Consider the following 15681-nt stretch of genomic DNA (forward strand, 5'->3'; position numbering starts at 1 on the left):
CACTACCATTCCTTTCGTCTCGTTGGGAATTAGCTAATTGCTCGACCAGCGTTCCACACATCCACGGGGGAGAACTCACGCTATTACGTATTCTCAATTTCCACGTGGATGCACTCCATCCAGGAATTCCTTTAATCCAGTCGTCCAGCTCCCGGCGGAACGCTCTCTCGGACAGCGCTTCCGAAAGCTTCCATATATTTAATATTTATCTCAATAATGGGGTAATGTACGTTGCTTCACGAGAAGAAATTAAATCTTTAATAACTCAGTGATTCCATAATAAGAAATTTATTATAGAAAATTATAAGAAAAGATATGTCTGATATTCACATTAATCTGAACAAACACACAGGTTGAAATTTTTCAAAATCCTAAAATAAATGAAAAACATTATTCAATTTAAATAATAATTTAATGAGATTTATAAAAGGGAAGAAAATAATGTAATAGTTTTAAATAATAATAGTATAGGAATAATATATTTAATATTTGCGAGTATCATTTTTGCGTGATATTCATGATTTATTGAAAGATAATTTATCATGATTTAAAAGTGATTTATGCTAATAGCGGTGAATTAAAATGTACATCAGAATTCTACTATGTATTCCGGTATATACGAAAGTAATATGTAATTATTTATTATGAAACTTTAATTAAATATAATTACTATAATCCATTATATCACCTAGCTAATGAGAAGTTAATTAGAAGCTAATTAAAGCATAGAATGATTGACTTTAAACCTCGATCGCAATAACAATTTGCAAAGAGAAATTTGGATTGGAATTGGAAGAACAATCATAAACTAATGTCGTTTCTTGCATTCGCATTAGTATTCATGCCACTGTCATCGCAATTTCGCGTATTCCTTCTCATCGATATCATCAAATTTGAATCCATTTACCGTAGAAAGTAATTTTATAACTTACCAATATAGAAGACAAATGATATTACTCGTTTCGATGCAAAACGAAATGACACTGGCGCGCGGAGAAAATAAACGTGCTTGTCATGTGTGGGGAAAATAGAACAACAAAGACAATGTGAATTTTATATAATAAATTTTGTGATAAATGAAAAAATAATTGAAGCCAATATCTTTTGCGGAATTTCTCATTCGAAAGCATCGAGAAAAAACTTGTTCGATTCATACAATTACTATTCCAATTTGTATTTTCTTAATTTTATCTCAAAATATATCCGTATGAAAACTTTCACGTGTGAATAGGGGAAAATAATTTGGAATACGAATAATCGCATTAGCGAATTATATCTTTGAATCCATTACCAGTAGTGGAGCAAGGTAATAAAAACTTGCATTTCTTAAAGTTAGAGTACAAACTTTTTGAAATTTTAACAAATATTAAGTATAAAAATATCACAAAAATAAATATTTCTATGATATGTAAAAAATTAAATTTTGTACAAAATTTTAAATTAAAAATTAAGAAAAAATTGAGTTAAGAGTTAAAGTATTTATTCAATGCTGAATTATAATTAATCTAAAAATTGACCACAGAATCAATCTAAAAATCTGTAATTCAAGGTAAATGTAACAGTTTTAATAGCTTTAGATACACTCTATTTATATAATAACATAAAATATTTACATAATATATATCTTTATAATAATATTTAATGTACTTTTATTATACATATATTTCTTACTATATTTATTTTTTATTTGGAATCAGAATAGAAATTGGCCAATTGCTGCATAGCAAGAAAATTATAGCAAGAAATATGCGCTTCCTCTTTTTTTTTAGTAATACAATCGTACCGCAAATCGAATCACGAGAAATATCGGACCATGGAAAGTTTTTTCGTCGTTTTCAATTACAAGTTTAACCAACCTTTCCCTTCTTCCTTTCCTCCTCATTTCCTCCTCTCCACTTCTCTCCGTTTCCTTACCCTCCCCCCCCTCTCTCTCTCTCTCGCATATGCGCGCACACACACGCACGCACGCACACGCCACACACAAACTAATGTTTAATTTGAGCGCCTATATACAATTCAGTTCATTTAACCGAACCGACTGATTTATATAGAAAATGCGCAAAATAATTATTAAAATTATAATAAAGTCTAAAGAACATGTCAGTAGTGTAGAGGATTTGTTCGGTAATTTTCGTTAATGAAAATTTAACGTTCCCTACTTTTGTGCTAACGCGTGACTGGAGCACTGGAGCTCCAATTTACGAGGCTATTGCAAGAGCAACCATGATATGTTCTAAGGCAATTAAGGCCCAGTTTCACAAGTGTCGGTTAACGTTTAATCTTAGATTAACTCACTCTTCGTCTCCTTCTAACGTCCCCCTTAGAAAGAGACGAAGAGTGAGTTAATCTAAGATTAAAAGTTAACCGACACTTGTGAAACTGGGCCTAAATCGTCAGCAATTAACTGATCTCAACACAATAATACGTTCTTCCTTACAATTTATAAATTAATCAAATTTTGCGATCTTCAGATTTTCACTTACTACATTTTGAAAAAAGCTTTTTCGAGAAACAAATTCCTTATTACTTGTAACTCCCCAGTGTCCTGTTATTCCTATTATTTCACTGATCTTTTTCTGGAAAATAGATTCTATTCCTTTCATGCGATAGTATTCCGACATCCTTTCCGACGTAACCAGTTTCAATTTACCGGATCTGTCAGGAGTCCCCGATTGCTACTGTTTTTGCTCTAGACGAGCGTTTCCGGTGGAGTCGAATCAAGTCGGGCCAAGAAAAATGGCTCTCACGACGGGCGAGAGGAAGTCTCTGGAGATCAAGTCTATCTGTGAGACAGGATCAAAAGTCAAAGTCTCGGCAGACAAAACAAGATTTTGTGCAAGATAGAAAATTATTTATAGAATGAATAATCTACAGTAATTTTTATGCATTTCAAAAACATGCATTTTAAAAGAAGAAATGTAACTAAAGATAGATTTTTATATTTAAAAAATTTTTATTCTTGATTAAAAACGAATGCACGAAAAGCTTAAATCGAGATATAATTTATATATCGTAATATTTTGAAAACCGAAAAACCGAAAGAAAAAAGAAATGAAAAGTAAAGAAATTAAAAACAATTATCAAAAGGTTTTGAAAAAAAAAAAGAGTCAATTAGACGTCAATTAGGACCTCTGAATGTTATCTTTTATAAATTTATATAAAATAATTAAGATTATTATAGACTTAAAAATACTACAGACAACAATGTGATCCCACACAGCAAGCATATCAAAAAGACGTTCAGAAGATATCCTATCGCCTAAATATATCTTCGGAATATCTTCTGGACGTCTTTTTGATATGCATGCTGTGTGGGATACGAGACGACAATAATAGGATAATAATTAATATAATTTAATGCAATTTAAATGCTAAAAATGTGCTTTCCATGCATACATAAACTTCCTCACTCTCTTTATACTTCTCTATACTACTACAAAGATTGTTCATGTATATAATACAGCTTATAATTTATAATTTCTTTTTTACTTTTTCATATTTATCGGAACTTTATAAACATGAAATAACATACATATATTAGGAAATATGAAATTTTTATTTTATTCGAATCTATCTCTATATGACTATTTTTGTACAATTCTAACAGACAATTTTATACAATTTTAATTTTTTATTTTATAAATCAATCTACGATATAGGATGTATTTTTGTAACTTTCAGTGGTCAAAGATACAATCTGCCAAGTTTTCAATTTTGGAGCATCAAATGGACCCAAGCAGCAATTTCAGTAGCTATCGTAGCACGTTGAAGGCTGCAATGTGGCGTAGTGCTGGCGCTACAGATGAACGCCAGCGAATTGTAGTGCCCTTCTTTAGCCTTCTCGTCAAGGACCTATATTTCCTCAATGAGGGTTGCAGTAACAAGTAAGTAATATCATACGTACGATACGATCGATACGATCTATTTATATAATTTTATAATATAATCCATTGAAAAGAGTAGAAACTCTTTATTGCAGAAGAAGACATATAGTTTGAACATTTGCTTACATAGGTTATAATTTTTCTTTATTATTGTAAATAAAAATGGCATTGTCGCATTGTGTTGAGTCTGTTTTAATAATATTCTCAACAACATTATGAAAAAAATCGTATTAGTTAAAAATGGTGATATTTAAAAATATCCATTTCGGAAAAAAATTTGGAAAATACTGATAATCTTTTACGTTAACATTATGTGTCCATAACGCAAAAATTGTTTTCAAACAATGTTCAAGGTTTATAATGTTTATATTTCTATAATAAGAGGTTAAATAATAATAGAATAAATATTGCTATTTTAAGTAATGCAACCTTGACATTAAGTATTAATAAAAGTGGCATTTCTCAAATGCATTAAATTTGTTTTAATGTCCCTTATAATATTATGAAAAAAATTATATATATATATATATATATATATTATAGAGTACTATTTTAACAAATCAAAGCGAGTTTTTTATTAAAAAAGATTTTCAATTTTTTTAGACCACATGTTGTAGCTTGTATGAAATAGATAAATATTTTCTTTACAATCTTTTTCTTGAACTGTCACAAGTATTTCAAAAATCATGCGAACTGTTATGCTGAACATCCTGAATATGTATATCCATCTAGAACTAAAAATTTGGTGTATTCCGACAATACTGAAAATCTATATCTATATGTAGCGTAAATTATAGTTTTCCAGTACTGACAATACATTTCAGAATGCATCTATCAGTAAAAACTTTGGCATCGTTAGAGATCAAGATTATCGATTCAGTGTGTTAAATACAACGTGTATTTAAACTCGACGAACTAATTATTTAGAATATGTAAATTATAATTAATTTGTATCATAGAATTAATTATAATTTCCTGATGCTTAAGATCAATTATGCGTTTCAGACTGCCAAACGGTCACATTAACTTCGAAAAGTTCTGGCAACTAGCGAAACAGGTGACTGAATTTATCGCGTGGAAACAAGTTGCCTGTCCATTCGAGAAAAATCCGCGCGTTATTGCCTTCCTCCAAGCGAGCCCCGTACTTACGGAAAATAGTAAGCGATATCCATTCTATTCCGTAGTGAAAATATAAAGACACGAAATTGTTCGATTTTAAATATTTATTTTCTTTACAGCACTTGCATTAGCATCTTTCGAATGCGAGCCGCCCGATAACAATCCGGAGAAGGAACGTTATAAAGCTTTAAAGTGAGTATTGCATCACATTATTGAGACGTAATATTCTTGCTATAATATAATGGTTATTATTTTTTTGAAATAAATGTGTGCGTGCGTGCGTGCGTGCGTGCGTGCGTGCGTGCGTGCGTGCGTGCGTGTGTGCGTACGTGTGTATGCGCGCGCGCGCGCGAAGATTGTTATTGAGAAACTATTAGTCAGCAAAATTTTGTTATAATCTATTTTAGTAAAATTAAATTTTCGCTGTCTAATCTAATGTAATAAAATTTTATCGACTTTCTCTAGACAACATCAATATGTATCATCAAGAGCTTGTTTTAAGGGGATATTCTTGTCTAGAGTGCTGTTTTGGAAGTGATTTTTTAGGATAGAATAAATTTCAAATTGGGTCAAGTTTTCTTTCTGAAATTTTTTACACATATTTATTGTTGGTTCAAAAATATGTATAAATTTTGTAGAAAAAAATTTTAACGTGTGGTTTTGCACGCTCGGGCACAATGGTGCGCGGAAAAACTCCTGATTGGCAACCAGTGTTGCAGACGTTGTATGTATGTATCTGAAAAAAAAAACATTCTTAATCTGTATGAGGGTTGGTAGCAGAATTGGGTCAAAATAATTTTTCTTTCTTTTTTTATAACTCGCTGAAGGGGAAAATGACGTAGGAAAAATCGACAATCAACATTTAGCATGTCGCCATTTTGCAAAAAAAATTTTTTTCTGGCCGAATCTGCTACCAACTCTTACAACACTCATACAGATTAAGAATATGTTTGCTTTTTTCTCATACATACAACGTCCGCAACACTGGTTGCCAATCAGGGGTTTTTTTTCCACGCGCCTTTGTACCCGAGCGTACAAAATTCATGTTGAATTTTTTCTAAAAAAATTGATACATGTTTTTAAAGCAACTATAAATATGTGTACAAAATTTTAGAAAGAAAACTTGAACAATTTTAAATTTATTCTATATCTAAAAAAAAATCACCTCCAAAACTGCACTCTGGACAAGAATACCTCCTTAATACAATGTATAATTCCAGAACTTGAAACAATGATATTTCATACATATTGTATTTAATTCCACAATAAGTTAATTTAATAGAATTATATTACCATGTGACAGAATAAATCTACAGAAATTATATAACAGTTATATTTATAACATATATTTAATTGCAAAACAATTTTGAAAAACTCGCACACGTATTATATATGAGCAAGAAATAATGATTTTTCTACAATTATATGTTAAAGGTCTGAGATGAATGCCCAGTGAAAGCGAGCTATGCCGAAACATGCTGAATGGGAACGATATTGATATGATTAAATATATATGAAGATACAATTATAAATATTAATATATTCGTAATCGTAGCTAGTTTATGCGCAAAGATAATGCGAGAAGAAAATGAAGAATAAGTGAGGAAAAGCAACAGCGGACTAAAGTATTACTGGGGCAACTTACGTGAAATTAGGTACTTCTGTCTTGCGAATTTATGTATCGTCAAAAACAACTCCCAACGACAATTTGGCATTATCAAGAATATTATCTAATCGATCATTAACTTTTCTATTACGTTCTTTTTATTATGTCATATTTGAGAAAGAGAAAAGAAAGAGGAGAAAGGGAAAGAAAGAAAGTTAATTGGAAAATATTACACTCTTGATGCTGATTTTAATAGTCAACCTATTTCGTTTGGAAATGTCGGATTACTGAAACGGATTATCGATGAAAAAACATTGTTTATGCAGTACAACCGTGATTAATTTTATTAAAAATTTACAGTCAACAAGATGTGCTAATCAATTGATAGCATCTAGATGACAATCAATATTAAAATGCTAAAATTGTCAATAAATGAGATTGTACTGATCGATCGATTAAGATGAATATTCATGGATTGAAAACATCGAATTTGAAACTTCGATCATCTTAATGACCAAAAGTCTTCATAGTTAATATGGCGCATATATAGAGTTAAGGACGACTATGAAATTCGCTCGACAATGTCGCGTAGCCGTAAGTATAGTTCCTAAGCCTTTAACTCGCCGATATCTTTTCCCTCGAGTGGAAACCGAATCACGACTCTCTTTATATTTCCGAACAATTCCGGATATGACCCGGAAATTCTCGGATCCGCTCGAAAGAGATGCGATCGGCGCGTTCAACTTTTTGTACATAGTCCTTTTGATATACGCTGACAGACTCCTAGATGTGAAAGATAGGGTCGTTCCTGTAGAGTAAGCCTGCGCGATAAATTCGAAAGATATATCGTAAGGATCGTCATGCACGTACTTAAGAGGATGGAGAATTAATCGCGAAGATGGTCAATCGAGGCGAGGAAAATAAAAAAAGTCGAAAATTTCGGCAAAATGACACGGCTCAACCGTGAAACTCGGGTTTCATGTATTTGATATATTAATTCTATAAAGTAAACAATAATCGCTTTTTTCGTTTTTCCTGTGACGCACGTGAGTATGATCTGTGAAAAATTGTCCAAATATGGAGCTACGCACGATATAACGATTGAAATAATCTCGTATGCTTCTTCATAAAATTTGGCTGCAAATAAGAAACATGCTGAAAACACTTAACATATTGTGGTCATAAATTATTCTTGCGGATTATAACGTGCTATACGTAGGTATATATTACGCAGATTTACGAAAATGGGCGTTTACTTTCCCTCAGTATTTATTAATACAATTTAATTCATAAATGACTAATTATAAGAAATTATAAATTTAGCCATGAAATATGTTCACGGATGTCTCAAAGCACATCTGAATGCCACAAAAATCAAATTATTATTGTCAAAAATTGACAAAGTTGGCTTTTCGCAGAACGAATTGGGTTCGGCATTAATTAACGTGATTAATAAATGTACATGTAGCATGCCGTGCCTTTGATCAAACATAGCGGAAATGTATTGAATGCAAAATTCACAAACTATGAAATATTATCAGATAAAATAATGGAATATTGAATGTCACAGATGTGTTCTTAACCCGTGCGTCGCTGTTTGTCGCGAGATTATATACTTCTCCCATTAACCCGTAATATTCATAATTATATAAATTCATAATTTTTAATGATCTTTATACTAATCGACAGAGATCACGGTTCTATTATAATATGCCATAATAAGTTTTATTTCTTTTTATGTTTAGACAAATATTTGCTCAGATAAATTCGAAAAAAGAAAACATGTGTTTCCGAACAGTTATATAGGGACCAAGAGTTCGTTTCTCCTGGGTACGTAAACATTGCCTATATATGGCATGACGAAATACCGGGAAATTGCGATGACACGATCGAAGAAGAGAAACAAAACGGACTGTTTTGAATTTCATTCACTGAGTCAAGACTTCGCAGCCTGAGAGAAAAATTGCATTCAAATCGGAATGTATTCCAAACCACGATCTCATTTCACGATTTTTCGCAACGATAACACGTGACGAAATAAGATCTTCGGATTTTTTCGTTGCTTTTTTGTATTTCGTTTATTCCTATTTGGTCTCTTTAATAAGAATTCCATATCCGCTCTCATTTATTCTCAAGATCAATAAAATAATCAATACTAATAAAAATAGTCAGTCGTTCTCTCATTGACAAGAATACTTTCCGTTGCATTTTTCATGCAAATGTACATTATCGCTCAGCTCGAGATAATTTTAATTTTCTTTTTTATATTGCTCTTTTTCAAGTCACGTATATTCTTACAAAATTCGTATTTTAATTGCGTTTTTCTCTCGCGGCACATGAAGTAGAAAATGACAAGCAGATACGAAATGCACTTATTGTTAGGACAAAGTGTACAGACAGATCGCGTAACAAAGAAAGTATCATTTATTGATCGAAATGACAAATTATACGAGCTCTGCGCAAATCAGATCATCGTAAAGAATACTCATCTCGATATATTATTAAGATAATTAATTAACTCATACCACGAGTTATTCATGAAGTGCAATTATCCATTTTATCCATATACGTTTTCCCCAATCAATGTTTTTATTATACATTTTATATATGTATTTATTATCAATAACTTGACTTATTGAGTCATTTTTATTATTGAATACCCTTGCCGTATGTAAACTTAAACGTACGCTTTTCATCAAGAAATGTTTTTAAAACTTTTTATAGATAATATGTATATTAATATGATAATATAGATTTAGATAAAAAAAAGTAATACGCGAACATGCGCCGAAAACTTGTTGTTATTGACAACATCTTTTTTAACATTTTTACAAATTTACAAGTGACCAATCCGTAAAATCCGTCACTGTTTACTTGCCATTTTATAAATATTTGACTGTCTTCGTCCAATATTATTCAATTATTAATAATTCAATTATTAATAATTCACGAATATTCAAACGAGATCTGGTTGCGCTGCAAGCTCGTGGCAATTTTCCATAAGTATACCAACTCGACGATTACACATGCACGTTATCGTAAATCAATTATTAACGGTAAGACTAAGTATACTGTACCATCTTAAGCGGCGTGCGTGTTACATTGTCAATATTTATAGCGTTATATGGCAATTCTATGATCGTCATTCGTGTTCATAAATTCCTATCCGTTCAATCTTTGTTAATATACTCGAATTCAGCCCCATTCATTTTTCGTCTCTTAAATAGGGTCATATCCTCGATGAATTTTCTATCACGCTATTTTGTACGATTTTTGTAACAGACACGATATGTTCGCAGTATATTCGCCAATTAAGAATGTCGATGTGAACATACGATGTGACAGAACGATACAGAACTGTTTCTATAATCAAGCAAAACATTTTCCAATTATTAATGCTGTATTTATTATCACTATTTCGACCTTCTATAATCTTTTATCACTACTTTTCTCCTCGCGTTCGACGACATTGATGACATTCTGTAGTTAACGATACTGTACATAAAAAGAGGATCATGTGTGTATATACAATTATATGCGTATCTGTACGTTACTTAGATTTAAACTATAGGTCGTAACCGAATTTAGGAGTCAACGCAGCGAAAGCGAAAACGGATCTGTTTCGCGTCGAGATTTATGATTAATATCAACGATCATAATTACGAATTGGTCAATCCAAAATTGCCTAATGTCACCTTAAAGTATACATGTACGTTCATTCTCAATTTATGGGGAAACGACGATAACTTTTGCTTAATATCTAGTCATTAGATCGTTAGTTTGAACTGAATTTGTGTCATTAAAAGGACGGACCATTTAACAATATTTTTTAAATTTAAATTATTTATAAAAATTATTTATAAAAATTATCTCGCGACTTCCAATTCTATCAAAATGCCCATTGCAAGTGCGCTGTACACAATCTTCTATAGTCTTTTCTCTATTGCGTAATGTGCTAAAGAAACTATTATGTTATTATCCAAATATTTTGGAAAACACATTTTATATTTATTATAACGTTTTATAATTTTATTATTAGATATATTATTGTGATAAATCATTATGACATATTTCCCAGCGACACAGATTCGGGCCATTTTATGCCTAAATTAAGCAAATTCACAAGTTAGATTTAATATTAATTTCCATATTAAGCGCGCATATTTTTGATCGACATTCCCTTAAGTCTTAAGTGATATAAAGTCGTAATTGCAACATACGGCAGGTAGGATATCTCCTTTTAGAATTCTATGAACAATTCACCTTTTGTTCATTATCTCATAGCAAATATAATTGATGTATTTAATATATCTCTAATTTTTTTTTCTGCATACGCACTGAAAAATGGTATTATGGCAAATTTTAAACGGCAAATCTTATTTACAAGATTGTTATTTAAGATTATTAATTTCTTGCCAAGAAAAAATTATAACAATCATGTACCTAATATAATTTATAAACTTCTTTTTATTCGCAAACGTTTGAAAACACAACAAAAATCGATATGATATACGCTATAACATAAATCGATATAACATACGCTAAATATGAAAGTTGGACTTTCAGTTCTACAAAGATTGCACCGAAAATGATGATTATTGATGCATATAAATCTTCTAGCATAAATTTTGTTAGTATCAAAAATCCAATACGACATTTTAAGCAAAAAGCTGAAACAAACTTTTATCGCTATAAGGCATCCTTAAATTTTTTCTGAGAACTTTGGCAAAACATATTAATCTAGCTAGAGATTTTGCAGAAGAATAGAGAAATATTCTTAGAACTGTTTAATATGTATATGTCTTCTCTGCTTGTAAATTCTTAGATTTTTGCAAATTATAGCGATCATGACTTTCGGTACAATCTTCGTGCTAAAGTATAAGATAATCTTTCCAAACTTTATATAAAAAATCGATATATTGTTTCTTGATATCGTGATATTTTATATACTAATTATAATGTTCTCCTTGGTTTTATATTCATATGCCTTTTAAGAAAATCAATGTTGTAAGAAATAATTTAATAAGCGAACAATTTTAGTTTTTGTCTGATCTACTCTGATGATAAATCAATCATAAAATAGCGTAATGTTATTCACTATATACAGCTATATAAGTTTACATTGAAAACATATCTTTTTTTTCGCAGCTATATATATCTTCCATTCAATTTGTATAAATGCCATCCGTTGAATTGTCACCTTGGACTGAGTCACCTCGGATTAAATATATTGGGACTATTGTACATAAAATAGGCTCAATCATGTAAAAGTCACAGAAAATCAACAATTACAATTACTGTAGGAAACGAAGATGTCTTACGAAATAAACTGGAAATTAACAGAATTACTTGGACTATTTTATTGTTATTTCTATATTTTATGACAGACTAGATATCACAATCACAGACGCGCGCTACGCGCGCGCTATTTAGCTTTAATATTATACTGTTACTATTACACCCCTTAAATCCTTTATACATATATATACATTAAAATTTAAAATTTTAAATTTTAAATATCCTCTGACATATGAGACCTGTTTTTATCTGATTACATCCGATAAAAACAGATCAACCTATAGAGGCCCACCACCACCCCCGCCGATTCCAATCGGCGGTCCTCTTTTATTTACAATATATTTTTTTTTATATTTTTATTATTTATTTTATTTCTCCTACAATTTATTTTACAACATTATATAACATATACAACATTATAAAAGAGTTACATTATAAAATTAAAAATATAACATACAATAAAATTATTTACAATATTTCTTTTTTCGATATAAAATTACATGTGCAACATTCGATATGCGTACAATAACACAAAATTCTCTCAATTAAAATATGTAATTATTAACATTTCTTATTAATTATATTATTGAATTACAATTTCAAAATTTATTTTATTTTATTTTATTTATGTGAGCAACACTAGGATCAAAAAGATCGTTAATAAATTTATTATCTATGTCTGTCAATCAAGAATGTTAATCATTGGCATACTATATTATATTTTGCGAGACTCAAAGAAAATAATTAGCATCAAACTTTTTACCCTTTTATTTAATAAATTATATTATTAGGTGTTTATCCATGAAGTTGCCGTTATATATAATGCAACTTCTCTCACCTAATACTTGCAATAATAGTGATTTTTAATACAATGTTTTGACTGAAAGATCTCCCGAATTTATTAACAATCTTTTAGTAAATAAAAACTACTAATGTTTTAAAGTAAAGTTTTAAAAAATTCACCAAACACGTCATGATTTCCGTCTTATTATACGCATTCGATTACATAATTAATATTACATTATTTCCATATTTTTGATATGTACAATTATCAATTGTATATTGATTTGATGTATACAATAAATGTACAATTTAATTACATAATATTTACAAAATAGGATGCAATACAATGTCTGTAAAATTTGTATTATTTAATATATTAAATAATTTTTAATATAAAAATATTTTTTGAGTTGTTAATATTAAAAATATAGTAATAATAAATATAATTATATTTATTATTAATATATTAAATTTATTAAATATATTATAAATATATTAATATATTAATATTAATATATTAATATATTAATATTAAAATATTTTTACTATTACTTTATCTACAATTTTTTAACTATCGAATTATATCCCCTTGTAATTATATCACTGATGCCTACCCAAATCCCTATACTGAGAAAAAAGTTCTAACTTGACTAAATGCGTTCAACTGATTACTATTTTTTTAATTGAAATATTTAAGTATTTAAATTAAATATGACATATTAAATCTAACATTAAATTTAATTTGATTTAAATACTTGAATATTTCAATTTAAAAAATGGTACTTATAAGTTGAATGCATTTAGTCAAGTTAACAACTTTTGTCCGGTGTGCCTACCTTATTCCGATGTATTATGGTCCTATCATTTCCCTACCTACCCGTATTACAATCTAATATAAATCCAATATCGCAACGCGATTTATAATAAGAGACCTGATTGGGGGACTTGATTGTGTGGGATTTATTTGGGATTTTTCCAACCTTACTTGTATACGAGGACATATAAAGAAAGTAGCCCTACTTTGGGCAAATTAACAGATATATTAAATTATTTTGTACATACATAAAACTAATTATTCTACAGCCAAGGAAAGCACTTACTTATTTTATATTATTTCTTTTAAGTAAGTTTTCTTACAACAAATAATATTTTCTTACTAATGGTTTTCAAATATCTTGACACAAGTCTTTGAAATCAGAATATTGTTTTGAGTAAATGTAATACTTACAATGACTTTATGGTAGATTTACGGATTAAGTATTTGATAAGATTAAGTATCCGCAAATCTACCATAAAGTCATTATAAGTATTACATTTACTCAAAACAATATTCTAGCTTTTCAAAGACTTGTGTCAAGATATTTGAAATTATTAGTAAGAAAATATTATTTGTTGTAAGAAAACTTACTTGAAAGAAATAAAATAAAATAAGTAAGTGTTTTCCCTGGCTGTAGAATAATTATTTTTCTCTGTGTATGTTACCTTATGCATTGTGGTCCATTGTGGTCAATGTTGACCACTTATCGTATCCAATCTTCTTTCTTCGGGCCAGATTGGACCTACCTTTGTCTCCTGGCCATATACAATCTGGTCGCATTTCGACCAGATCAATAGGAAGGAAAAAATATCTTCCATTGTTGGATCATTATCATGACCAACAGATAACATTACGTTCGGTTCGGATTATATGCGAGTTGGCGAGCATCGATGCCATCAATTGTATCAAGAAATGCACACCGAGAGGTTAATTTGCAAAAGAATATCAATTCATAAAAATTAACTGTACAACATTGATAAAAAATATATCTATCACTAGTTCAGTTATGTGCGTAAGAATACGGATTGACCGTTTCTTTATGACCCGTTCTTTTAATTTGGAATTGTAATTATATAACTATATGAAAAATTTTGCTTTGCGTTATATGAATATTAATCTCAATTATATTCCGCGAAAAATTGAAATTTATAATGTGGATAAAATTAAAAAATTAAATAACGGAAAATTTCTTGATGCAAAAACCGACCGTGAAAATTAACCACAAAAACCGACCGCGAAAATATGAAGATGCGTAATTGTGCATGTTGCTCATGCGGTACGCATCTCGAAAATGTATCAAATAAGATATATACAGAATAAATGACGTGAGATCCAAAAAAAAACTTCTCGCACAATTGGTATTATAATTAGATATTACAATTAATGAATAATCGCGTTGTTATAATTGAATAATATATGCAAATCTTTATAAACTTTTATATCGATATAAATATGTGTCTCGTTATATTTTTCATTTTCTATATCAAAATTATTTTTGATATGTTCATATATATTACTTCAAAATAAACTCCTCACAAAAATTAAAGGAACACTTAAATTTTCTTAAAAACTAGGCAAAATTTGAGCAGCTGTATCTTCGTTAAAAATAAACGAAATTTAAGTTTTAAAAAAGGGTTTCAAAGCTTGAAATCTCTACTTTCAGAAGATCACTATTTTCTTTTAGTTTCTGTGAGTTTGGTAATTTTTACATATAGAAAACCACGAGCTATACAAAATGGGAAATTTTCTTCTCACTTTGTGGGCCTGTCACGTGCCCAAAAAAATCCTGCGAAATTTTTTGACTTTCCAGTGTGAAAGCTCGAAATTTTCCCTACAAAATCTTTATTTGAAAATGTTTCTACGATTTTTTGTTACTGAGCTATCGCGGATTGAATAAGAAATGAGCATTTTGACTTTGATTGCTCATAACTCCGTTAAAAATCATTGTACCGCAATTCGCAAAATGGATTCTTAAAGCTAAAATTTTGCTCTATCAAGTGGTATAATCGCCAATTTTTTCATAAAGATTTTTGGATACATTACAAGTGAGTAAAAATATCGTAAAAATTTGCAATTTTTTACTTTCGTATTTAGATCCAAAAAACAATTGTGCAGAACAACAACAAAAATTTATTCTTTACGTTTTTTTGTACTTTTAAGTATCCTACATTTAA

At 29.8% G+C, this 15681-nt stretch overlaps 1 protein-coding gene across 1 annotated transcript in view; it reads left to right on the forward strand.

Moving 5' to 3' along the window:
* Positions 1-11954, forward strand: part of LOC139773039 (uncharacterized) — a 291846-nt gene extending 279892 nt beyond the window's left edge. Inside the window, exons 11-14 of the mRNA XM_071707226.1 lie at positions 3682-3884; positions 4890-5041; positions 5123-5195; positions 6438-11954. Of these exons, the coding sequence (XP_071563327.1) occupies positions 3682-3884; positions 4890-5041; positions 5123-5195; positions 6438-6459 (450 nt within the window). The 3' untranslated portion in view covers positions 6460-11954. The remainder of the gene's footprint in view (positions 1-3681; positions 3885-4889; positions 5042-5122; positions 5196-6437) is intronic.
* The last annotated feature ends 3727 nt before the right edge of the window (positions 11955-15681 follow it).

Source organism: Temnothorax nylanderi, unplaced genomic scaffold, assembly GCF_030848795.1.
Source record: "Temnothorax nylanderi isolate EJ_2023f unplaced genomic scaffold, tnyl_v1.0 TNYL_tig0056_pilon, whole genome shotgun sequence".
Classification (NCBI taxonomy): Eukaryota; Metazoa; Arthropoda; class Insecta; order Hymenoptera; family Formicidae; genus Temnothorax; species Temnothorax nylanderi.